The following is a 25,933-nucleotide window of genomic DNA, read 5'->3' on the forward strand; positions in this document are numbered from 1 at the left end:
GTTTCCCGATCCAACTTTGCCCTTTTTTTTTTTTTTTTTTTTTCTCGCCTTTGTTCAAGTTAAGCTTTCCTGTTGCAGCCCTAGCCAAATTGACGGGGATGGTTGGTTTCCTTTGTTCATGCGGATCAAGAAGAATGAACTGGCAAACATCGTGGGAGCGAAAAGAATAAAGACGATAATCTGACTTGTTGTCTCGTCAGCATTCCCAATGAGACAACAAGACTGTCGTAATCGGGCTAGCACAGAACAGATGCGTGATTAGCGTTGCCGTAGATTGGACCGACATGGACATGACATTGCCAGCCAAACCGCGCAACAAGCTGCATGCAGGATGCAGGCAGCATGTAGGCAGGAGGGTGCAGGAGCAGACATGATGCGCCCGCCGCCGCTGCATCATGGATGGACACATCTTGTCTCTGTCGCTGTCTCTGTCGCTGTCTCTGTCGCTGTCTCCGTCTCCGTCTCCGTCACTCGTGTCCAAACCTGGCGAGAACCATACGTTGCGCGGTACAAAGACAGCACGGCTACTTGCTACGTAGCTGAATCGGACTTGTTGAGGGCGCACAAGTCCCCGAGGATCCATCCATCTGCAGAGGCAACTGATGGATGAGGCGTTGAGGTCGCCGCGGTCAGAAAGGACAAGGGCCTGGGACGGAGCGCTGTCTGTTTTGGTTCCATCCCTGTTGTTGATCAATTCCCTCTGAGCGTCGTCTTCTAATTTCTCCTTGTTCTGACGAACCCGTTAACCCGTTGTCGGCCACCGTACCAGTCAGTACAAGGAGCACAGGGCTGGTAGCTGGTAGCTGGTAGTTGGCTTTGCCAAACCCGTGCCCTCGACCCCCCCTGGTGCTTTGTGGGAACTGCCGTTGCCCACCGTTGCGGCCAAGAGTCAACTAATAAGCTAACCCATCCGTAGTCGGGAACAAACTAAAAGTTAGGTTAGTTAGGTTTATTGTCCGTTAGCTAGCCTGGAATCCTCCCAACAAGGTCCCTTTTTGGAGCGAGGGCCGACCCGCAGCTTGAGCCTCTCCACTTGGTTGGTGATCAAGGTGAAGGTGAAGGACCGGCCAAGGACAAACAGAAAAACTGGAGACGGACATTACCACGTCCGTTTCCGTACTTGCAACAGATTACGTTGTTGGTACAATATGTTGGCAAGAGGGCGCGGCAGGCTTGTCGATTCCTCGCGACGGGTTGGGGAACTCTCAGAAGGGGGAGGGGGTCGTCTCTGCCCTCCCTCCTCCCGGGCTGCTCGGTGGCTTGGCATGGGATATGGGATGTGGGATGTGGGATGCTGGCATGGATCGCGAACAAGGCTGTTCGCTCTCTTCCGGCGCACGCCCTGTGGCCATGTGGTCGGTCTTCCTTGGCTACTACTGGTGATTTGACACTCCGGTCCAGCGGCGTATGACTTTTTTTTTTTGTTTTTTTTTTCCTTTTTTTTTTTTCCCGCACGCCGCTATAACATTTAGTTTATTATTTCCTGCATAGCTAGGGGCCGTTCTTCACCATCCACTCACTTTTAACCGTGCGTAATACAACGTACTTGTTATCATGATTTGCTCCCGGAAAAACTTCAATCCTTATGCAGAGAAGCACGGGACGAGAGAAAGGGGGAGCGAGAGAGAGAGAGAGCGAGAGACCAGATGACTGGTTTCTGCCGCTGCTGGCTTGAACATGACCAAGGTTCGTGCATGTCCGCACCTCCATCTCGATGGCCTGCTGCAGCCAAGCTGGTGGTTGCAGCCTCGACTTGCCGCATAACGATGGTGACATGAACACCACCCTACCTAGCCAGGGGTTCGCGATGGAGACATGACATGGCATGGTCTTTTCATTTTCCGGCTGGTAATTGGCTGAAAAGCCAGTGTGCTGTGCTTCTGCTCTCGAGCTGCACCAACAAATGAGTCGCAAAAAGGGCAATTCGTCCAACCTCCCTGTCGAGACCCCCCCTTCTCCGCTGCCAAAGGCCCTCCCCTGCTTGGTTGGACTCGACTTGGGACCGGCCGGGTTACCCAAAACGCTGTGCTTTGTTTCATTATTAATTTATGTATCGCCGACAATCTACTCCGTATCGCAGCTCAATAGGTTAACTAGTTACTGGAGGTTGCTCGTGTGTGTGCTGGGGATTCGCCCGCCAATCGGTGTCGTTCGCGACCGATCTGGGGGAAGGCAATTCTGAAACCCAAACCCTGACATGTACACCACCACCACCACCACCACCACCACCGTATTATTGCTTGAATGCTGGTAGATCTGCAGCCGTTGATGACAAGGCTCAAGGCTGCATCCACGGGCGGATGAACAAGAACCGCACTTGCTCATCTAATAGTGGAACATAGGTAGCATAGGCGACAAAGCCCAGCAACGACAATTCTGTCGACTGTACGGATACCAGCGCAACCAAGACGCAAGAATGAGCCCAGGTTAGTTAGTTGGCGCTATAACTTTGGAGATTATCTTCCGGTGGGCTAGCGTCCAAAACTCCATAATCAGCCTTGACCTTGACCCTGGTTTGCCACTGACGGCGCGACAGCCCCGACTAATAAAGGGCGCTAGAATGGCGAGGACAGACGACGTTGCGTCATCTGCTAGTTTTTTTTTTCGTAGAGACTTGTCCGTTGAGTTGAGAGTGCTTTATTAGGCAACAGGTTTCCTCCGAGCCGGCTTCTGCATCACATCATACGCTTCGTCCCTCACGGAAATGTGGAAAAAGAGAAGTGGTATGAATGTATACCCGAGACTTGGAGGCTCATTTGATCGTACATGTGTCACGGCCCCTGGCCGAAGGGTACATGTATGTACAAAGTAGCAAGTAGGCAGGTACAGGAACTCACCAGTCTCTCTTTTAGGCATCTGCCTGGGGCGCTGGGCGTGGCGGCGCCTCTGCGTCCAAGTTCGCGTTGCTGATAAGCTCATTGAACAACCATGTTGAACCAAAAAAAAAAATTGAGAGGAGACGCGACGCAGTCGAGTACACGAGATAGTATGCACACCTTGTGTCGCAACTGTGGCGCAAGCTGATGGGGGAGATCCAAGCTTTGGTCATCACTCAGCCAAGCTATCGCCAGACCCTTTGTTTGATTGGACCCGTTCAGGCTACTAGTAACTAGCAAGCCTCGCCTGATGAGGCCATGTCGCCCATTTTAATCCGTACTGGACATCGCACTCGAGGCGTGGCTGTTCAAGGCATGATCACCTGCAGCCGGTTGCTGCGGGATAGGCTGCGTGCTGGAGCTGGCAGATAGCTAAATAAATCGGACCTGTCAGAAACTCACGACCGAGGCCTGGACGTGACACACGTTCATGACGTGCCGTGCATCCGAAGCAGATGACTCGCTTGCCAAGCTCTCTTTGCCATCCTGTCTGTTGAGACGGCCTGCCACAACACTCAACGACGACGACAGCGGCGGCGGCGGCGACGGCGACGGCGATTGCCACTTCAAGGTCAACAGGCTTGCCTTTGGTTGTAGTTGTACAAAGCCTTACTTGATGCCTCATCGGCCGCTGACCTGCCTCGGTCATCCTACATAGTTATTAGCGTCACTGACTAAAGCGCGAGCCCGTAAACCCAGGCTCGCTCTCAAAATTTTTGCCGTTATCACTAGGGCAGAGACGCCAAGGTCAAGGGCATGAGCTATGCAGAGCCTACACACACACACACACACACACACACATATATATATATATATATATGCTAAAGCTGTGCACGGCGCATCGTATTCTGACGAGTGCTGCATGGAGACTGGTAGAGGTAAAGTAGAATGCGGATGCGGGCATGTGGGTGTTGAAGATTCAAGTGGGACAATAGCGACCGAAAAAGGGGGGGAGGGGTGTCCTGCTCGTCTCTCTAACGAAACTGGAAATTAGCAGTAAACAGCAGAGAGCACCATATGTTGGGCGAGCAACTGCCGCGCAGCATGTGCGAATCGATTCCGCGTATCGAATAGAATGGGAAGAGTAACTTTCAATCTTTCAATTTCCCGTTTCTCGGGTTGTCCTCGTGCCGGTCGACGTCAAGGGAAAGGCAGGGGTGTCCATATTCTTCGTCCCAAAAACTGACTTGTCGTTTCGCAGGAGCAGCCAGCCAGCCAGCCAGCCAGCCAGCCACAAAGGGGACGCGGAGGCATGCCGTCTGTGGAAACGAGCTGGGGCCAGCTGTAAGTGCATAGTCGTCATTCGTAGTGACGCAGCACCGGTGACAGAGACAAACAAAGCTTCGGCGCCCTGGTACAAGCAGCTTCCTAGATCCTGGAGAGCAAGGGGAATCGGCGTAGGAGTGCGACATCACGGCCTTCACCCTGGGAAACCAGCTAGCCTGACTAGGTGACCAGAAAAAGGGCGAAGCAGTCGGAGCAGGTGAGATAGAGATCGCCGAGTAAGCGTCCAAGAGAGTCCGTATGGGCTACGGGTTCAGCTGGCGCTGTCGATGCGCTTGAGCGGCTCAGGTGTTCCAAAAGTTGAATATCAGTAAGCCCCCACTGGCGACCAAAGAAGTAATAACCACTATTCAATTTCGAGTCTTGGCGGAGTGGCCAAAACTGCCCACCGCAGTTGGAAAATGTCTCCGGGCTATTGTTTTCACCTGTATCCGTCCCGTCCCGCGCACACACTCTCTCCTTCTGTCGATCTGTCCTCGTCCCGTCTGTTTCCCGTCTTCCTCCCGTTCAACTATCTAACGAAGCTTGGCCGTTCTGTCTTTATATGTCTTGGTCTCGGATGCGGCATGCGACGTCAACGGCTGGCTGCCTTCTGTGGAGGAGGCCATTGGCCAAATGTCGAGGTCGAGGTGGCTTGCAGTCCTGCATGGGCTTCGTCGTTGGGCTCTCAAGGACTTGCCAATGCTCAGTTGGCTATTATTACTTTTAGCGCCATCGCTACCGCTTGCTGCGGTGGTGGCGGAGCGTAGACTCCGTATGTTAGTTATCGATTGGTTCATGGCAAGGGAGTGCGATGCTGCACCATCTTCGAAATTGAAATGGCTTGCGGTGGCTGATTTTACTGTTGAACTTTCGTAGTTATGAATTGCGTCCTCGCTCTTCATGTGCTCTGTGGCTTGATGCCTAGTTTCGAGTGCAAGTACACGCTGGGGTAGCGAGTCATTAAACCCCGAATGCGTTGCATTTCGGGAGGACCCCTTGACCTTGGTATCATGGACTGCCAAGTCCCCGACACGCATCGAAGAAGCAACCCTGGCCTTGCACGTTTGGCTGGAGCGCAACTACAGGTGTGTAGGGTGGGCGCGTATGAGGGCTTCGATGGACGATTGTCAGGTCAGAAGGGCTTCTCGAGACTCGTGTGCGACGATGTCGCTGTGTCTTGACGATAGAGGCATGCCTACAAAGGTAGAGTCGGTTGCTTTCCAATTGCATATTCCAACAGTTTCCACGGAACTTCAAATCCCCGTCGCCTTCCGCCTCGGGCTCAACAGCCGCCGCTGCGTACCATGACTATGGCCTGGCGGGCGTCTGTGCGGCACGGATGTCAAACGCTCTCACAATTCGACCCATCCTCGCCGCCTTCTCGAAGCAATTAAGCTCGCGCCGGTGCCGTCAAGGCCGAAACTTGTAACACGGCCCCAGCCGTTGGTACGTTACTGGGAAAGCGGTACTGCTGCTGCCTGCATCTCCACCAAATGGCGCATCTTTTCTTTCCGCGTGAGGAGAATTTGACAAATCCCTATAGAAAAAGGGCCTCTGCGTTGACAACATGTCGAATACCCAGACGAAGTTTCAAAGCAGAGCAGTTAGCTGACTTTGAACCTAGTCTTGTCTTTCGGCCTCCAGGCTACGCGGGCCATGAATGTGACAGGTCACGTAGTGGTGATGACGCCGTGCGTAAAGAGCCCCCAACCCCCAGTTTCGCACAAGGGGCGAAGATCCGCCCAGGTTGATTGAGACAATATTGCTACGGCCATATGAAGTCTTGCCAGGAGGCAGGGGGTGAGAAAAACGTGCAGATTCACCTGCTGCGTGAGACAAACCTCAGTACAGGTACAAGGCCGATTGAGCATGAATTGTTGCTGCAACTTGCTGCGCGCTCGCCCTCTTGTAATTGGGTCAGCCTGATATGCGCTTGGTGTATGACGCACAAAGGCTGAAGCGCCACATTCTTGATGTGTGTGCATGTATGCACCAAGTTACCTCGCCGAGAGCCCTCGACTGGCACCAGCCCAGCTTCGGAGTCTTCAGCGCGGGCGTATGGCATCGCGGCGTAGCTGGTTTCGGATCATGATTGTGGATTCCGTGCATCTCCATGTAGAGGATGAAAATCGCATTCCGCATATTCGACTCGTCAGGTTGCACATGCTGTACATAACATCCTGCATCCGATTTGGCTGCTCAACGCGTTGGCGTCAAAGCGAGGCTAGCACTGATCCTTCTATGCATGTACCAGACTTTCCTGCAGAGCTTGAGAGGGTCAGCCGGCCTCGACAAGCTCACCAGCATCATGAATCGAGTCGCGCGGAACGAAATCAAACCAATTCGTACTGGTGCAGCCAACGTCACATCGCCAACTCATCAGCCCCAGAAACCTGACCTCGTGTACAATGTTAGCCACCCACCTTGCCGTAGGCAATCGAAGAAAAAAAGCAAATAATAAAACGCTTTTTGGATTAGCTTCACATTGGTAACCTCCAGCGTCATGTCGGCATAATCTGGTAGATGTCGCCAAGAACTTCTCCATGGAATCCCCCATGACGTGCTTCCGGGGCCTTTTCCTTTATCGTGGAGAAGCTGCGTAACGTATCTCGTAGATCTTTCCTCAAGGGGCGACTCGGGCGGGCACACGATGCAAAATAACTAGAGGCCTGCTCCGCCGTCTCATCTAGGCGCAGCAATTGAGGGTTAATGGTTTGGAGATGTGAGCGGCGCGACGGGAAGCTCGGTTCTGTCTGGGTTCGGCTCCTAATCTTCCTGCAATTGTGAACTTGGTTTGCCAACGCCAACTTACCTTTAGCCGAAGAAGTGCGTAAGCATTGTGCATCGCTGGTGTGGTGCAGAGTGCTGCTAGATACGTTGGTTGGCCAATTCGCTCTTTATGTAGGCAGCCACTTTCGTAGCGTTTCCAGAGCGCCGGGCCACAGAAGCCTGTTTTTCGTGTACTATGCATGCGATCTTATTTCCTATTTCCTTGACCAATCAAGGCTGACGCCCAAAATGCAGGGTCTGATCGTCGTGCTTCTGAGCATTTGGGGAGCATTTGGGGAGCATTTGGTCGGTCTCCAGATCAACTCGGAGTGCTCAACCTGTGTAGTGTACAACACCCGAGATACCTGAGAATTGAAATCAAGTGATAACATGTGGCTTTCTTACCAGCTGCCCTATCGTCACATCCCCTCCTTTGGCTACGACTTGACTTGGGCGCTCTGCCGTGTAGCTTGATTCATGTAACGGTGACGCCGGCCATCTGCACAAATATAAAATACAGGAGCCGGTATGTTGACGTGGCCGAAATGATCAGTAAGATGCATGTTGTGATATAATTTGCGTGGAAGTCCGTCATCGGCCCGTTGCGAAATGTTTTGGTCCGCCGCGAGTTGTCTGCTGCGATGGCAGTCAATGGACAGCAGTTCATCGTCAATAAATAGCGTATTATATTCAAGATGAATTATGAGTAAAGCTTTTGAGTCGTGAGGATCAAGTTGAGTATTCTGACACGAGCCGAAAATTGTTGTACTTAAGCCCAGAAGCCGGGGAACAAGTACTCGACGTTCTTCTTGCCTTGCTCGCTCCGGCCATCGGGCTTGGTCATGAACTTAATGGCGCCCTCTACAGATCCAACCCAGTGAGCAGCGGTGGCGAGCTCCTTGTGTTCGGGCTTCGACAGCTGATCTAAAACTGCGCCAACAAGGTGCTTGGCGTTCTTGCTATTTGCCTGCATGTACTTGATCACCATTTCGACATTGACATCCTCGGTTGAGCGCCAGCAGTCGTAGTCTGTGGCCATGCAAATGACCTGGTAAGAGATCTCAGCTTCGCGGGCAAGCTTGGCTTCGGGCAATGTCGACATGTTGATGACTGAACCACCCCAGGAGCGGTACATGTGCGATTCGGCGCGGGTTGAGAACTGAGGACCCTCTGTAGAACACCGTAGTCAGTACATGTTGTTGCGATACAAGCACTTGCATCCTGTTGGGAAGAGCAAACAACGGCGGATGGGGCACGTACCCATGCAGATCAGAGTGCCCTTGTCGTGAAGGACGACACCTTCGCCCTGCATGGAGGCAGCACAGGTTTTGATAACATCAGCCAGCTTCTTGTCAAATGGATCCGCGAAGCCGACGTGGCCAACAACTCCACCCTCATAAAAGGTGAAAGGCCGAATGCCCTTGGTGCGGTCAATGACTTGGTCAGGGAGTACAAAGTCCATGGGCTTGATCTCCTCCTGCAGAGATCCGACGGCAGAGAAGGCGACGATACTGCGTACACCAATGCTGCGGAGGGCAGCAATATTGGCACGGTTGGGCACCTCGTGCGGCGCGAACTGATGGTGTAGTCCGTGGCGGGCGAGGAACGCAACGTTGATTTCGCCGTGGGAGAGGATCTGGATGGGCGAGGCAGGCTTGCCCCAGGGTGTGTCGGGGTTGAGAGCGGCGATGGGCGTGTAGCCCTCGAGCTGGCCGAGGCCAGTACCGCCAATGACGGCGATGTGAACCGGCTCTATGGAGGAAGCAGACCAGGTTAGCGGAGCGAGGGGGGAGAGCTGGCGATGGTGGGGTTGAGGTCATCTCGGGACTCACTGTCAAAGGTGGTAGGAAGGCTGCCCATTGTGTGCGGTGTGAGCTTGGTGTCTTTGAGGGCAGAATACCAGTTTTGAAATGGATACTTGATACTTGTCTCGTACACTTCGTACCCGGTGGAAGACGATGCAAATACAGTTTTTGAAGCGCGACTTTCTTCGAGGAAGAAGGAAGCTCCCGAAAAATATTAACCCCACCAAGGCTAGAGGGGCAGGCGTCGGCAGCGGCGGCGGTGCCCAGCACGTCATGTCTACCTCCTTGTACTGGATAGGTACAAGAAAAAGTCTCACTCGTGTTAAAATGATTGGAGACTGGCGATTCTCCGTCTGTTTTTATGGTCTGGGTCATAATTTGCATCCTTCCCTTTCGTCGCGGACGGTTGCCTCCGTTGTAGATCTAGATCTGGCTATAGTTATACATAGATGATTAGCACTTGCTGATTGGTGCCGCCACCCAAGAACTGTCTCAGTGCTATCGGTCGCATCAACAGCAGACAATCGCTGGCTTAATGCGTTGTAAAATTTGTAGTACTGATGCAAAATTAGAAGCTTTCATATTAATCCTTCCTTGATATGATGGTATTTTAGAGCAATGTTTGGCCACTGCTCTCTCCAATGTGGTTGGCTTACCAACCATCAACCACCCACCAGCGACCAGCCATTTCCATCACCAACCGTTTTTTTGCGGGGTCTCAAAAATTTTGGGCGACGCTGCAAACACACCGACCTACTACCTACTACCTAGGAAGCCGCCTCACCCGTGTGTCTGCTACTTGCTACACACTGCCCACCTCGGCGACAACATGGCGAGCGAAAAGGAAAATACCGAGTCGGCTATTGACACTGGCGTGGAGGAAAACGCCGAGACTATCGAGGAGCGTGTCTTCTCAGCGGCTCTGATATGTCTCGAAGGTCACTTTACACAGTCACCGCCCATGGGGCCCAAGACGGCCGCCAGGATCACCAGCATGATTTCAAAGACGTTGGAAAAGACACACACTCTTCGACGAGTGAGGTGAGCGCATTTTCCACCCCTGCCAGTACATGAACGCCGGCTGACGCTTCGCGCAGGGAGACGCTGTCCCGCAATGTTGAGATCTGGATCTGGCTCACAAGGATCCTTGCTGCCGCTCTCCCGACCTTGACAGATCGCTCCGTCGGTCCCCTATCTAGCCTCAATGATCCTGAGAAGGGTGTCAGTCCCCATGAGAGCACAGCCTTGATAGTCATGAACTACGACAGCATCAAGAACGACCTCTCTGTTCTCACCAAACTCATGCATATTTCGAGAAACTTGCTCGTCAACGCAGAACCTCAAGTTCCACAAGATATCTGCGCTGCTGTGCACTTTGACCAGATGGTTTACCAGACCATCGTTCTCTGTGTCAATGTCACCCACAAAGGTTACGATGGAGAGATTCTAGACGAATCAGACCGACTGAGGCTGGCCGAAATCAATGAACTCTGTTAGTACATCAAATGCACATTTCACTTGACATAGTCGACTAACGCGTGGTACTTCGGCTTAGATAAAAAGCTACTTGTCACTTCTCTGCAGCAAGCTCATAATTGGACCGCAAAGCATGATCGCAACAAAATGTCCTTTTGGTTCGATGTTCTCTTTGACGATGACGGTGCCCTTACTGGGCACGATGACTCTCTTTCTGACTGTTCCGGCTTTCGCCCTGAAGTCGCGAAGCAACAAGTGCAGCATTGGCTGGACCGAAACTCTAGAATGTGTGACACAGCACGACAGCTGCTGCGCGATTACGTGGAAAACCACGCCAGCAAACCACCTGGTAATCTGGCCCCAATTCGGCCGCTCGCTTGGAACTGGCTTCCCGAGGGCTCTGTGGATGCACCCCCCAGTGAGGCCAGTGGTGAAAAGATTCAGTCAGTGTGGAAGTTGGATGAGACCAACAGATTTGAGCAGGATCGCGCCTATGGACGAGTATCGAGGGAGATTGATACTTGGTGGCTAAAATCACGAGACCCCAACTACGAAGAATGGATCGTCGGTATGCCTTCTGTCGAATCGGCGCAGGCGAAAACAGAGCACTGCAAGACAAACTTGATCCACAGATACTCCCATTCCTACCGCGATGACAACTCCTTGCCTCCAGATGGAGTGGACGATGATGCGTCAGAGCACGACCATTGCCCAAACTGCCATCAATGTCACCATGACGAGTATGAGTCTGATGAGCACGATGACCATGAGCACGAGCACGAGCACGAGCACGAGCACGAGCACGAGCACGAGCACGAGCATGAGCACGAGCACGAACATAGCCACGAACATGATCATGATCATGAACAACACCACAACTGCTACCATGGGCATGGCCATGATCATCATCACGATCACCTTCATCATGATCATGACCATGAATACGAGTGCGAACATCATCGGCATTGCCACCACCATGATCACAATTACCCTCACGACTATGTAGATGACATGTTGGATGATGACGAGGCAGACGACGATGATTCATATGGGGACGGTCCATTGACCGGTTTGCTCACCGAGGTTCCTAATATCTTGGACCCCAAGCAGATTGAAGCGCTCCACATGATTGTCAAGTCATGCATCTTTGACGGCTCTGGTTCAGGGACTACACGTGCTGGCGAGAGCTTGCAGAGGACTCGTTGCAGACTGTTCCTGGCGCTGGACAGCGGCAAGAGTCTGCTGCGGGAGCTCCTCGTCTTCATTGCCGTCTGGGACAAGGACGAAGAGAGCCTGATTTATCAAGTCACGGCGCAAATTGTGGATTCCATCCATCGAAACGCGCTCATTCCTTACGCGTGGAACTCGCTCCGCATCTCCAAGGACATCATCTCTCCCGCGCAGACGGTCTTGCTGCGCCTCGTGAATGACATGCTCGGTGGGCGCACCGTCGCCGGCTCCGCGGCCAGAGACGGGCCTACCGGGGAGGGCAGAGACGGCCCGCGCGACTTGAAGCTGGTGCACTTCTTCTTCAGCTCGTTCCGCAGCCGGATCGTGCCCGAGTGCGCGGCGCTGATGCACCTGCAGGCGCAGATTCGGGAGGGCAAGTCCGACGCGTCCGAGTTCCCGGTCGACATGTGGGACATGGAGCGTGCCAAGGACGGGCTGGCCCAGTACCTGGAGTTCCTGAGGACGGTCGTCGAGGTGCCCGAGATGCGGGCCAAGCTGATCGAGTGGGAGGCAGTGTACGAGCTCGTGACCGTCCTGAGCGGGCTCGAGGCCGCCGTGGCCAAGAAGCCGCTCTTCCACGCGCCGAAGCGAAACGGCGCGGGCGGCGACGACCCCATGGTGGAGCGACCGTACGCGGCCGCTGCCGAAACTGCCGGCGCCGGCGCCTCGCCGCCCCTGCAGCAGCAACAGGAGGCAGCGCACAAGTTCCCGTGGGCCGGCGTCAAGAGCCAGATCTTCATGATCCTGGCCGACCTCCTGCAGCCGCCGCCGGGCCGGCACAGCCCCGGCAACCCCGCAGTGCAGATGCAGATGGTGCGGTACGACGGCATCGGCCCGCTGCTCAGCAGCACCGCCTACGACGCCCACAACCCCTTCGCCAAGGAGCGCATCACCGTCTGCCTCAAGTGGCTGCTCGACGGCTGCGACGAGGCCAACGACTTCATCCGCCAGCTGAACCGCGCCGGGCCGCCGCCGCCGTCAGCTGGGCCGGCAGGCGCCGGGCAGACGCAGACGCTGCGCATCGATGGCGTCGGCGGCGACGTCAGGGTCCGGGTGCGCTCGGGACGCCCACGGGTGGTGCAGGAGACGGACGACATCGTGGGCGACGGGCAGGAGGCGGTCGTGGAGGACAGCGCGGACGCGCCGAGCAGCGGCGCCAGCATCGAGGATGACTTTATGGCGTAAGACGATGGGCCGACAGGGATTGAACCTGCAAGCGTGGTACTCTTTTTTGGACAAGGCGAGGATGATACCCTTTATCAGATCGAGGAAGGGAAACGGTCAAAACAATTTCGGACAGTATATATTTGTACGTGATGGACCAGAAATTCCGATATGTAGTACAGCATCACATAGCATTTAGACCGGCGCATAGTTCCAGGTATGAGATTGAATTTTAAGAAATATTTTCGAGGCTTTGAATATTCGAAAGAAATCATGGACAATAACCAACGCAAGTATATATAAATCATGTTTCGTTGAGGTGCGTGTGCCCGTGCCTGTAACAAGAACCAAACCCAGTATTGCTTTCCAAACATGGTAATGCTATTAAGAACAAGATGTGAAGCGTGGTATTTTTTTTTTCTGTGTTTCTTGGATAAGTGAAGTTGATCGCTTTATTGTATAACCGTGTAGCCCAAGACAAGTCCCACCGTAGTAGCCCTTGGGCTCATCCCCTCATCCAGCATCCTTTTTTTTTGTTTAGGCGGAGCCGTTAGTAGGCAGCTTGCCCTCGGTCTTTTCGACGTAGGAGATGAGGTCGGCGATGGTGCAGACTTTGATGTTCCACCTGCGAGCGAAGCGGATGTGGCCGTCACCGGTCATCATCTTGGCGCCGGGGAGGATGGCCTGACCGGGTACGTCGGGGGTGTCGTCGACGATCTCGCAGATGGCGGCGACGGGCTGCTTGCCGGCGAGGCGGCAGAACTCGGTGGCGGCCTCGGTGTGGCCGTTACGGGCGCGGACGCCGCCGGGGACGGAGCGCAGGGGGAGGACGTGGCCGGGGCGGCGGAGGTTGGCCGGGGTGGAGGCGGGGTCTGCCAGGGTGCGGCAGGCGAGAGCGCGGTCGTGGGCGCTGATGCCGGTGGTGGTGAGGGGGTGCTCGGCGTCGACGGAGACGGTGTAGGCGGTGCCGCGCGGGTCCTGGGTGTTGGTGACCATGGGAGGTAGGTCGAGGGCGGTGGCGCGGTCGGCGGGCATGGGGACGCAGACGTAGCCGGAGGAGTGGCGAATCATCCAGCCCATCTGCTCGGTAGTGACATCCTCGGCGGCGATGATGAGGTCGCCTTCGTTTTCGCGGCCGGGGTCGTCAAGGACGAGGAGGAACTCGCCGTTGCCTGCGTCGCACGAAGTCAGTACCATGTGGCACGAGGGGCATGACATGTCGCGCAGTAGAGGGGCACGTCACGTACGGAAAGCCTCAATGCATGAGGGGATGCTGTCGAATTGATCGGCGGGGATAGTTGAGGAGGGCATGATGGGCGGCGCGTGTGGTTTAGGATGTAGTTGAGTACTGCGGAAGAGAGGAGAGGTAGAAGAAGGTTGCCGGAGCGCTGGGGCAAAGCAAACAGGCGGCGAAGCTTAAAAGTGGCCAGACCCCGTTTTTGGAGAAGTCGGGACTTGTTCGGTGGTGGTGGTTTTGCGGTTTGGGGCGGACTTTGCGGGTTCGCTGTGCAGCTTTTCGCAATTGGAGATTTTTCGGTTTTCGGCTGTTTTCCCCCACTTTCCTAATGTAAATAGGATAACGAGGCAGAAATCGGGCGTTGCGTGATGTAAAGGGCGAGAGTGGTGAGAAAGGTAGAGAGAGCCAAGGGTATCAATGGTTAGTTGGAGAGTGCAAGAAAGTCAAAGATGGGAATGGGGTCTCCAAAGCTTATAGACGTCCCGGGTCGGAGTAGCGAGGTCCCTGCAGACAAAGGTAGAGACAAGTGCTCGGCTTTGCCAATGACTCGGCCCCTCCGGAGACGGCGGGCGGCGGCGCTATGAGTGGTTGTGGTTCGCCCGAAAGCTGCTTTGGTGAAGTACCTTCGCAAATGGAAGCTAATGGAAGTCTGGCACGTGTCAGCCGCCGTGGTAGCTGGCCGTGAAGATTAGGGAGTTAATGTCGGGTCACGACGAAAGCCAGGTTCCAATGGAATGGTTTTATTAGCAGAGTTTGACGAAAAAGGTTGGCTCTGCAGTCAATTATTTTGCTGATGTAGAGAGTTCGTTGTGAGGCGCCTTCCCAGTTCTGGGCCGCTTACAAAAGGTAAGGAAGGTATTTGCACAGCCAGGTATGTGCCTATGGACATGCAACAGGTCATAAATGCGCTCAATTACAACACCGCTTCAATGACAGAAAAAAATGATAAAGATACCGCAGCAATATCAACTCATTTGTAAATTTAGCAATATCAACTCATTTGTAAATTTTCTCCAATTTTGAGGCAGCGATTGCTAAGAAATACCCGCCCAAGGCTTGGTCATGAATTGTCAGCAAATGACCCTCGTACCGTTAGTACTACCTAAAATGGTACCTCCAACGGCCGGCTCCCAGCTCCGATGCCCAGCCGAGGCGGATCCTCGTTTCCAAAAGTTGCCGCGGCCCGCGCCTTTGCTTGCACCATCATCTCATCACGGCCATCTGCTTGCTTGCTTGACCCGTAGTCTTCAACTATCACTCATCGACTTATCCAGTCTAAAGCTACACTACCCGCTTCCCTTAAAATCATATGATTTTAAAATTATATTGATAAAGAATTATTCGATTCAGAACAGTCGCCCTGGTCATGAAGAACTTGTAAGTTCTCGGTAGGTTTCGGCACAACGTAATCATAAAGTATCATCACCAGATACGGTTTCACAATCCGCTGTAATACTTCCCATTCCTTGCATGTATTAAACATGCAAGGATGCCCGTCGCTGTCATTGTCCTAACCACTTCGAAACTCCCCCATTATTGTGGGGACAGCCAGATGAGAACGCCAAATCCGAAAAGTTGACCCGATCATTCACAATGCTCTACCACTTCAATGCGAACTGTCCATCGTCTACGACTCTACGCATAACCTTCTTTGAACAATTTCTCTTGCAACGTTTCCAATAAAGCATCCAGAAGCGCCATGACGCGCACAGCCCTACGTCAACCGGCTGCGCGCCTCGGCCGAAGTCTGCTCCCAAGCTCCTCCCCATCACAAACTCAACGCGCCTCGACACAACCATCCGCGCCCTCACCACGCCTTCCTGGTGCGGCCGCGCAGCAGCGCCGATGGCACAGCGACTTCTCCTCGGTCAACCCCAACGAGGTCGCGCACTTTACCGCCCTCGCCGCCGACTGGTGGTCGCCGCACGGCTCTTCACGGCTGCTGCACCTCATGAACCCGCTCCGCCACGACTTTATCCGCGTCTGCCTAGCCAGTACCGACGAGCCACCACCCTCGGCGACGACAACAGAGGATAAGAAGCTCCGATATCTCGACATTGGCTGCGGCGGCGGCATCTTTGCCGAGAGCGCCGCCCGCCTGCCCACGACCGCCCACGTCACCGCTATTGACCCTACGCCGTCCGTCCTCGCCGTCGCCCGCGCCCACGCCAAGCGCGACCCGGCCCTGCGCGGCAAGCTCGAGTACCGGCAGACGTCGATCGAGGGCCTCGAAGTGCCCGAGCGTCCCTACGACGTCGTCTCGCTGTTCGAGGTCATTGAGCACGTTGACGACCCGGGCGCGTTCCTCGATCGCGTCCGGCCGTTTGTCCGCCCGGGCGGCTGGCTCGTCATGAGCACCATTGCGCGCACCTGGGTCAGCTGGTTCACGACCAACCTCATCGCCGAGGACATACTGCGCATCGTCCCGCCCGGCACGCACGACTGGAACAAGTACATCAATGAGGACGAGCTGCGCGGCTTCCTGGCTGGCAAGGGCTGGGGCGCCCCCAAGGTCATGGGCGTCGTCTACGTGCCGGGCTTGGGGTGGAAGGAGGTCCGGGGCAGTGAAAAGGTGGGCAACTACTTTTTTGCTGTAAGGCGAGACGAGGAATAAGAGACAGGAGAGCAATAGGAGGCTTTGCGGCTGAACAAATCCCCGTAGAGGGTTCGTCTCCTACTTACTGCATCAACACATATGTACAATACTAGCGTTGCGGGGAAATCATGGCGCATAGACAACATACAAACTTCTATTCTGATATCCGCTTTTATCGTTCGTTATAGGTGATGATTGTAGTTGGGCTTTCGGCTGGACCACTAACTTGGCACTGCCGATCCCCCTCTTCGTGCCCTCCTTCAGGTCCGGGGGATAGCAACACGTCAATGACTGGTACTACGGCTGACGGAAAAGTTAATTTTCTCCGACGGCGTCCACTTCGTGCGCCATCGAAGTTGGGGAAATGCGGCGATTCTGGGCGAATTGAGAGCGCCAGCTCACGAGCCTGAAACTCGGGAGGCTGACTACCAGTAGTGAGATGCCGCTGGCGATCACTTGTGATCTTTGGGAGTTGGGAGTGTTGCAGCTCTGAGCTGAGGCGGCTTGCAGGTGGCACAAAGATGTGGGCTGGCCGAACGGATTTGTCCCCTGCTTGTTTTACTGTTGCTGAGTTGACGAGGCTGAAGGAAGATGCGTGGATAATCCGCGGTGGCCCAGGCTGTATATACACCTGTGTATGTACATGAGGTAGTCAATGCTCATTATGCATAGGACAGCTCCTGCTGGTGGCATTTACATTCGTTCGTGCCGTTCCTGGACAAGTTCCTGGACAAATGTCACCTTGCCCCTGGAGCCGCTAAAATAGGCTCGTCGTCCCCCGCAGTTATGTACAGTAGCTCCTCCAGTTTCGATCGGTCCGCTAGCACCTCTTGCTCCAGGTCAATTAGGTGCCTGCCGACAGGGAACTGACAGGCAAGCCACTCCGCCGAACAAGCCACACACAGGGGGTCTGCAGAGCTTCGTAAGCTCCTTGTCCGCCCAGTGTCCTGCCTCGTTTTTTTTTTCTTTTCATCTTCCTCCCTTCATCGCATCAAGCTTTCGTTTCCCTCTCTTCAATTCGTACACCATTGCTTCTTCATTTTATCCTTTCTTTTGAATCAGCTTCTTCCACTTTTTCAACTTCTGCTGTCGCTTCTGCTTGTCACAAATGACGCTCTCTTGAATCACCGCTCAGCCGTTGCCTGTGCTAGGCAGTACGACCACGCGCGGTACCTTGTTCCTGGCAACCCGTCTTTCGTTAATAGCATCACCACCTGTTTTTTTTTCGAATTAAGCTGAATCTCCTGCTGATCTACGCTCGCTTCGCCCGCTATGGCGGCGCTGCTCTCGACACTGCTGCTGCTTCTTGCAGCAACAGCTAGCGCCCAGTTTGTCAACCAAGAGTATCACAGCCGCAACTTCAACATTACCAAGTCACCCGGCAATAGCAACATCACTGTCGCCTACAAAGAACCTAATGGCACCTGCAAGACAGCCTTCACCTCACAGAAACAGTACACTGGCTGGGTCAGCGTTCCTGGCGACTATGCCACCAATCTCTTCTTCTGGTTCGTCGAGGCCCGTGAAAAGACCGATAAACTCACCATATGGCTCAATGGAGGCCCGGGCTCCAGCTCCATGTATGGATTTTTCACAGGCAATGGCCCCTGCGCTGTCGTCGAAAAGGGCCTCAACACATACGATACCGTTACTAGAGATTGGGGGTGGGACCGCGGTTCCAATATCATCTTCATCGACCAACCCAACCAAGTTGGCTTCTCATATGATGTTCCATCTAACGGCACCATGCTGTTCCCCAATGGCACCGTGATCCTTCCACCATACGCTGATGAAAGCTCAAAAAATCCGTGGTCCATTACCAACGGTACCTTTTCCACCATGAATGTCAATTCCACTGCCAACACCACTGAAAAGGCCGCATTTGCTGTCTGGCACATGCTGCAAGGCTTCCTCGGCGCTTTCCCCCAATACTTACCACCGGCACCTCAGCCCGTGTCCATCAACCTCTTTGCGGAAAGCTACGGCGGTCGCTACGGCCCCATTTTCGCCGACGTCTGGGAGCAACAGAACCAGATTCGACAAGTTACGCCCGCAAAAACAAACTCCACGCGCCAGGTCAATCTCGCTTCCCTCGGGATCGTCAACGGCTGCGTTGATCAGGAGATTCAGCAGGCTCTGTCTCCCAAGTTTGCTACGGCCAATACCTATGGCTTCAAGGCCTACAGCGACGAGGAGGCCAAGTTTTATACCGACAAGTTTTCTGCCGCTGGTGGATGCGCCGAGAGACTGAGGCGATGTGCCAGCCTTTCTGCCGCTTTTGACATCAACGGTACCGGCACTGTGGATGGTGTCAACCAGGCCTGCCAGAGAGCAAATGCTGTCTGTAACGATGTTGACACGCCCTATTACGCTGCCGGAAGAAGCGTGTATGATCTCTCTGCCCCTCTCACGGATCCGTTTCCCTCGTTTCGATTCGTGGACTACCTAAACCAGGGCTCTGTCCTTGCCGCCATCGGCTCACCAGTCAACTATACCATGAATAGCAACGCAGTCTATTTTGCCTTTGACGCCACGGGCGACCTTTCCAGAGGCCAGACTATACCACGTATAGCCAAGTTGCTCAACCAGGGCGTCCGCATAGGCTTGATTTATGGCGACAGAGATTATATTTGTCACTGGTTTGGCGGTGAGGCCGTTTCACTACAGGTCGCCAAGGAAGCTGGCGGCCAGTACCTCACCCAGTTTCCCGCCGCTGGGTACTCACCCATCATCGTCAATAGCTCCTATATTGGTGGTGAGGTCCGTCAATTTGGAAACCTTTCTTTTAGCCGCATCTACCAATCTGGACATTCTGTGGCGTCGTATCAGCCTGAGACGGCATTTCAAATATTCTCTCGCCTCATGGCTGGCACTTCAGTCTCAACCGGTCAATCTATCGACATCAACACATACAGCACGTCTGGCCCAGTGAATTCAACCACGACAGCCAAGCTACCCAAGATGCAAGATACGGTCTGCTACATACGCGCGTTCCAAGACACTTGCGACAAGGATTCCCGGCAACTGGCAGCCAGCGGCAGCGGGGTCGTCATCAACGGCATTCTCTATTCTTCCTCGGCGGACTGGCCGCTCATGACCCAGACGGCGACGTCGACCAAGGCTGCCACTACCAAAACATCGAGCGCAACCTTGACGGGCGCGTACACGGCAACGAGTACACCTAAAAACTCGGCTCAAAGAGCAAGCCCCTCGCCAGCCTTTTGTATTGTGGTGGTGCTCGGGGCAGCACTGTTGCCAGTTTTGGATTGGATATAAAAGGTATAAACTTGCATGTATTTCGATTTGATTTGCGACGGGCGTTTTGATTTTGAATCGTGATGAAGCAAGGCACATGGGGCCTGTACGGACTTTATACATATTTGTACACACTTGAGCCTGGGGCGTTGACCGGAACACAAGACGGTAATCCACATGAGATAGACAGATGTGCGCATGCAGCATTGACGAATAGAAAGATTCTCCTTTGGCCTCTTGAGTTGTTGTTCCATTGGGCCGGCAGTAACGTCGCGTTGGGCATGAACTAGTAGAAGCAGTGGGAGACGGACGTATTATGAGAATGCGTCGCATAGCATACAGTTGCAATGACACGTTGGCTCTGCAAAACGCGGGGTGTCGTATATTAATTGCTGGCATGCAGTAGACTCGGCGGCCTAGGATATGTTTGTAGATCACGGGAGTGATGAGAGGATGAGGAGGGCTGTCAGTGCACGTGATCTGGGGAAAATGATGCAATGAGGTGTCGAGGATGCAGATACTGCTAGAATGGGCAGGAAATAGGAAACATCATCTTCCTTCTTCTACTTGTTATTCTTTTTTTTTAAGTGGCTTGCAGCAACTAAAAATAATTAATAAGTGCATCCTCCGCACAAATCTCGCACCTGCAGTCAGCTCCACCCCTGGCTGACCAGCCATTCGTCCCAACTCATTCCTAATGGAACTCGTCGCAAAAATCTCGCAGTGGCTGGGGTGGGGGGCGGCGCGAGGCTAAACTTTTTAGTAAGCGAGATCTGACAGATCTCTTGCAACGATAATGCCGTGTTACCGCCAAACGATATGCCGTGAGACAAACGCCTGCCAGTCGTGACAAGCAAAGGAAAAAAGCAGGCCTTTCGACAAAATATTTCGAAAGAAAGGGAGAAACAGAAACCATCTTGCATCATAAGACTTCATCTCTTCATGCAGTCTCCCTTCATAACTTTAGGTACCACATATAACTGGTACAGCTCACCTGCACTTGCGATATTTGTGCGGATTTTCAAAGTGGGTTTGTCAGTGACGGCCATATTGCCGCACCACCAAACCCGTGGCACCAAGTTCATTCTTTGTTAATTAATATAAAGGTCTGACATGGCAGCTACGTCTCATGGCCTCTAGCTGTGATTAATCGACTTTCTACCAGCATCCCGTCTCGCCGAACAACGCCGGCACTTGCTCGTTCCACCTGCTTCAGCCCCTCGTGCTGTTTTACACGTTACATTCCAACCCGCGACGCCGGCGCACCCAATCGTCACGCCGTACGATCCCCTTTGCGCCTCGAGGCAGCCGCCGGTGCCTCCCATAGTCCTAGCAAACATCTTTGGACGCCCTCTCTACAGCAAACGTGGAGCACGTCAGACATGACACCACAGTCTCAGACCTCTCTGACGTCCTACCTGCTAGGCAACCTGCACTGTCCATCATGTGTCGCCGCCATTCGCAGCCTACTAGCCGACACCTACGGCGATAAGATAAAATGGGTGTCGCCGAACCTCGTCACCTCCGTCGTGACCGTCGAGCATCTGTCAACCATCCCCGGCATCGTTCAAAACATGGCCAAGACTCTCGAGGACGTTGGCTTCGACGTTTGCGCCGTGGATTCGTCCAGGGACAGCACTGATCAGAGCGTCACCGTTGTCGACCAGGGCGATGGCAATCTCGTCGCCCCGCAGAGGGGGAGCGGCTTTGAATTCTTCTCCTGGCTCTGGAGGCCCATGTCCTCTCCGTCACAGGACGCCGCCCGCGCCGCCCATCTCAAGAACTGCCACTCCTGTCGAAGCGGTCAGGACCACCATGACGACGTCTCTTCTTCGATACAGTCTCCCGTATCACCCAACTACCAGGCATCCGCCACAGCTGCGGCCCTTGATGGCGTCGTCACCGCCGACGGCGCGGCGGCGCCCTCGGGTCCCTGGCGAGCGACCCTCTCCGTCGGCGGCATGACGTGCGCTGTCTGCACCAACACTATCACCAACGAGATGGAGAAGCTGCCATGGGTGTCCAGGGTCGTCGTCAACCTCGTGGCCAACAGCGCCGTCGTCGACTTTACCGAGCCTGACCGTGAGCAGGACATTGTCGAGGGCATCCAGGACCTGGGCTACGAGGCGACACTGGATAATGTACAGGATCTCGGCCGCGACAGCGAAAAGCAGACGGACGCCCGCGAGGTCGAGATCAAGATTGACGGCATATTTTGCCCTCGCTGCCCGGACCGAATCTACGCCACGATGAAGAGCTTTGGCACAAAGCACGTCGATGTGCTTAACAAGCCCACCATCAACCGCCCGCTCCTCAAGGTCCGATACACCCCAGCCTCTCCCACCTTTACCATTCGACACATCCTCAAGGCTATCGAGGCGACAGATCCGTCACTCCACGCCTCCATCTACCACCCCCCAACGCTTGAAGAGAGGTCCAGGGCCATCCGGGCAAAGCACCAGCGTGCTCTGCTCTGGCGTATGATATTGGCTCTCATCATCGCCGTCCCAACCCTCATATTGGGCATTGTCTACATGAGTCTTGTCCCTGACTCGGATCCCACCAAACACTATCTCATGAAGCCATGGGTTTCGGGGCTCAGTCGCATGGAAATCATACTCTTTGCGCTCTCTACCCCTGTTTACTTCTTCGGTGCCGACATCTTTCACACCCGTGCGATGAAGGAGGTCTGGACCATGTGGAAGAGCGGCAGTCGCACGTCTCTGGCTCAGCGCTTTTACAAATTTGGCAGCATGAATCTGCTCATCTCTCTGGGCACGACAATTGCCTACTTTTCATCCATTGCACAAATGATTGCGGCCGCCGTCAACCATGATATGGATGTCCCGGCAGATCGCTTCTACTTTGACTCGGTCGTCTTCCTGACGCTGTTCCTCTTGGCAGGACGAATGATTGAGGCTTACAGCAAGTCGAAAACCGGAAGTGCTGTTGTAGCCTTGGCCAAGCTGCGTCCCAATACTGCACTTCTCGTCGAGGAAAGGGCAGGTTCTGTCGTGACGGCGCAGATCCCTCTGGACCAGCTGGAACATGGCGACGTAATTAGAGTCCCGCATGGTGCCTCGCCCGCTGCAGATGGTACTATTCTCACGGGTGAAAGCAACTTTGACGAGTCTAGTCTCACCGGTGAATCACGACCTATCAAGAAGATCCCGGGTGACGAAGTCTTTGCAGGCACTGTCAACAAAGGATCCGCCATCACAATCCGTGCAACTGGCACGTCTGGCAAGTCCATGCTTGATCAAATTGTCGAAGTAGTGCGCGAGGGTCAGACGAAGCGAGCTCCTGTGGAACAAATCGCCGACCTCATGACTTCGTACTTTGTTCCTGTCGTCACACTGATTGCCGTCATTACTTGGATCGTCTGGCTAGTCTTGGTGCAGACCGGCAAAGTCTCTGGTGAGGAGACGGATACCACTAGCGGGCGTATTGCGTTTGCGTTCCAGTTTGCCATTGCCGTCTTTGTCGTTGCCTGCCCGTGCGGCCTCGGACTCGCCGCCCCCACGGCCATCTTTGTCGGGGGAGGCATCGCCGCTAACCATGGCATCCTCGTCAAGGGCGGCGGCGAGGCATTCGAGAAGGCGAGCAGAATTGACTGCGTTGTGTTTGACAAGACGGGCACGCTTACCGTTGGCGGCGAGCCTCAGATCACCGACTCGGCGATGCTGCCCGAAGGCCCCGTCGACGTCCCGGAGACTACTATCCTCTCTGGCCTGAAAGCCATCGAGGAGAACAGCACTCATCCCATCGCCAAGGCCATTGTTGCGTTTTGCGGCACCGAGCGGTCGTCGGCGGATCTTGAAGCCGTTGAGGAAGTGCCGGGCAAGGGCATGAAAGCGGCCTTCAAATCGTCCGAGCTCAATATTGCTGTCGGCAACGAAGCCCTCATGCGCAGCCTCGATGTGAACATGTCGGATAGAACTCGCTCGACACTCGAGACGTGGAAGAGGGAAGCCAAGTCCGTCGCTCTCGTTGCCATTGAGAAGGACTCTGCGTGGCGCCTCGCGACCATCATGGCCATCTCCGACCCGATCCGCGACGAGACGGTGCCAGTGATCAAGGCGCTGCAGCAGCGCGGCACCCAAGTCTGGATGCTCTCCGGCGACAACCTGACGACGGCGCGGGCCGTGGCGCACCTTGTAGGCATTCCTTCGGACCACGTCCTCGCCGAGGTGCTGCCGTCGGAAAAGGCGGATCGGGTACGATATCTGCAGGCAACAGCCGGTGGCACCGCCGGGAGCGGGCGGGCGATGGTGGCCATGGTCGGCGACGGTGTCAACGACGCACCAGCTCTGACAACGGCCGACGTGGGCGTGGCCATCGGGTCCGGCAGCGACGTGGCCATTTCGAGCGCCGACTTTGTGCTCGCGGGGTCGCGGCTCACGGCCGTGCCGACGCTGCTGGACCTGTCGCGCGTCGTCTTTCGCCGCATCAAGATGAACTTTGGCTGGGCGATCGTCTACAACATGGTCGCGCTGCCGATTGCGGCGGGCTGCCTGTACGCGGTCCGCACCAACAGCGGCGCGCACATCAAGCTCGACCCCGTCTGGGCGAGCCTGGCCATGGCGCTCAGCAGCTTGTCGGTGGTGCTGAGCAGCTTGAGCCTGCGCAGCGGCATCCCCTTTGTAAGCTTCCGCGCCAAGCGCGTGGGTGCTTGAGAGGGTGATGGATGGTATTGGTTCAATGTGTCGTTGTATTGTTAGTAGCTACTTTTCGGGTTTGGTTTAGTCAACGGGCTTGTCGTGTTTTATTGGCATCACCTAGTTAGCGCAGCATAGCTGTCTCCCCATGAAATTATGATTCTACTCCCAGCTTATCTTGGCCTTGAATATGTTTTTGTGACTTGCTGATTCACTGCGAGGTACGAAAGACTTTACTTGTAACGGGTATTCTAGAAGCGCGGTATTGAACCACGGAGATCATGTAACCGTGTTTGCATTCCGTCTCTCCTGCCCACCACGACCAAATCACACACCGACGACTTGTACATCCAATCACCACAGCAAGCACACATTGCACAAGTACCCAGATCCAAATATAAAGAAACCCCCCAGCTTCATGATCACTATCCACACGCCCGATCGGCACGATGCTGCAGCTGCAAGCCCAACCAAGCCATGGATCCAAAACGGTCTTGTCCAACTACTTGTATGAGAAACAATGCATCACAAGAAAAGACGAAAGTCAAGCTTGCGTGCGCGCAACGTTTCTGCCTGGCCGTTGTGCGGTACATACATACTGTACGTAGGCGTCAGGTGGCCTTTCTTCGCCACGCGCCCACGTGCCCCAACTTGACGTCGCATCGCCGCGCGCGCCGCGCCGCGCCGCTGAGAAACTCTGTGTTGAAAGGCGCCCGCCCGAAATGGGAAGCTGCTGTATTCACGTGCATCCGTCATGAGTCAACCCTTCCTTGCCGCCCACCGCCCTTTCTGTATCTCTTCGTCTGGTGTTTGGGACATATAGCACTTGAGAGAGAGGATGCCACACTTTCTTCATCCCTCCCCAACGAAACTGTGTTTTTTTTTTTTTGCCTCAGTTGATACAGAGCAAGTGTGATCTTCCATTGCTTCTTTCCCCCCTCGCATCACATGAACGGCGAAGGAGTTACACGCGGGGCCGGGGCGACGTGACGGTGTCTGGCGGCACGTCGTGGCGTACAACGTGAAAGGACCTCTTGATCATTTTTTGACATGTGCAAATTCCAGCCGTTTGGACAGAAAAAACAATGTCGAGCTCCAGCAAGAGGCAAGAGAATAGAAGGTAGGGGTTGCAGCTAGTGCTACGGTCGTATTGTTTCCCTTCCAGTGCTGTGGACATTATCACACAATATTGCAAAGACCAAGTTACAATTATCAAGTGCAAAGAAGTATAAAAAAAATGTAGCCGATGGCCATGTATTGAAGAATCTCGTTGGTGAGATTCAAAAACTATGAAAAATCCGCACAAGTCCTCCTCCGAACAAGATATCCTCCCTATTGCTAATAATAAACAACATAGGAAAGTTTGCCTCCAACGGATGCCATCGAGGCCGTCAGTCGTCAATGTGAGAATCCAAGATAATGATGTTAAAAGATCGCCAAACTCCGCTAATGAAAAAAATCCCTTTCCAAAAGATGCTGATGAAATCCAACCATGTGTTGATTTCATATGCTCGTTAAAAAAAAAAGTAGGTAATTGAAACAGAGTTTCTTTTTCGTGACAAAAGATGGTGTAATTATGCACGCATCGTGGATGATATGAG

At 54.2% G+C, this 25,933-nt stretch overlaps 6 protein-coding genes across 6 annotated transcripts; 4 read left to right on the plus strand and 2 right to left on the minus strand.

Moving 5' to 3' along the window:
- Positions 1 to 7,680: 7,680 nt before the first annotated feature.
- ISF_02478 (Purine nucleoside phosphorylase) lies at positions 7,681 to 8,771 on the minus strand (the record flags this gene model as incomplete). The annotated part of the gene is made up of 3 exons (XM_018846084.1): positions 7,681 to 8,081; positions 8,172 to 8,663; positions 8,744 to 8,771. The coding sequence occupies 3 exons, from the start codon at positions 8,769 to 8,771 to the stop codon at positions 7,681 to 7,683; spliced, it is 921 nt and encodes a 306-aa protein (XP_018706791.1).
- A 774-nt stretch (positions 8,772 to 9,545) lies between these two features.
- On the plus strand, positions 9,546 to 12,607 carry ISF_02479 (Ataxin-10 domain protein; the record flags this gene model as incomplete). Its single annotated transcript, XM_018846085.1, has 3 exons — positions 9,546 to 9,757; positions 9,814 to 10,208; positions 10,272 to 12,607. 3 exons carry the CDS (start codon positions 9,546 to 9,548, stop codon positions 12,605 to 12,607), a joined length of 2,943 nt encoding a protein of 980 aa, XP_018706792.1.
- A 516-nt stretch (positions 12,608 to 13,123) lies between these two features.
- On the minus strand, positions 13,124 to 13,897 carry ISF_02480 (3,4-dihydroxy-2-butanone 4-phosphate synthase; the record flags this gene model as incomplete). The annotated part of the gene is made up of 2 exons (XM_018846086.1): positions 13,124 to 13,758; positions 13,834 to 13,897. The coding sequence occupies 2 exons, from the start codon at positions 13,895 to 13,897 to the stop codon at positions 13,124 to 13,126; spliced, it is 699 nt and encodes a 232-aa protein (XP_018706793.1).
- Positions 13,898 to 15,522: 1,625 nt separating this feature from the next.
- Positions 15,523 to 16,437, plus strand: ISF_02481 (hexaprenyldihydroxybenzoate methyltransferase; the record flags this gene model as incomplete). The annotated part of the gene is made up of 1 exon (XM_018846087.1): positions 15,523 to 16,437. One exon carries the CDS (start codon positions 15,523 to 15,525, stop codon positions 16,435 to 16,437), a length of 915 nt encoding a protein of 304 aa, XP_018706794.1.
- A 1,254-nt stretch (positions 16,438 to 17,691) lies between these two features.
- On the plus strand, positions 17,692 to 19,695 carry ISF_02482 (carboxypeptidase S1; the record flags this gene model as incomplete). The annotated part of the gene is made up of 1 exon (XM_018846088.1): positions 17,692 to 19,695. One exon carries the CDS (start codon positions 17,692 to 17,694, stop codon positions 19,693 to 19,695), a length of 2,004 nt encoding a protein of 667 aa, XP_018706795.1.
- A 1,361-nt stretch (positions 19,696 to 21,056) lies between these two features.
- ISF_02483 (ATPase, P-type, K/Mg/Cd/Cu/Zn/Na/Ca/Na/H-transporter) lies at positions 21,057 to 24,350 on the plus strand (the record flags this gene model as incomplete). The annotated part of the gene is made up of 1 exon (XM_018846089.1): positions 21,057 to 24,350. The coding sequence occupies one exon, from the start codon at positions 21,057 to 21,059 to the stop codon at positions 24,348 to 24,350; it is 3,294 nt and encodes a 1,097-aa protein (XP_018706796.1).
- Positions 24,351 to 25,933: the final 1,583 nt, after the last annotated feature.

The sequence above is a fragment of the Cordyceps fumosorosea genome (genome assembly GCF_001636725.1).
Source record: "Cordyceps fumosorosea ARSEF 2679 chromosome Unknown scaffold_4, whole genome shotgun sequence".
NCBI lineage: Eukaryota > Fungi > Ascomycota > Sordariomycetes > Hypocreales > Cordycipitaceae > Cordyceps > Cordyceps fumosorosea.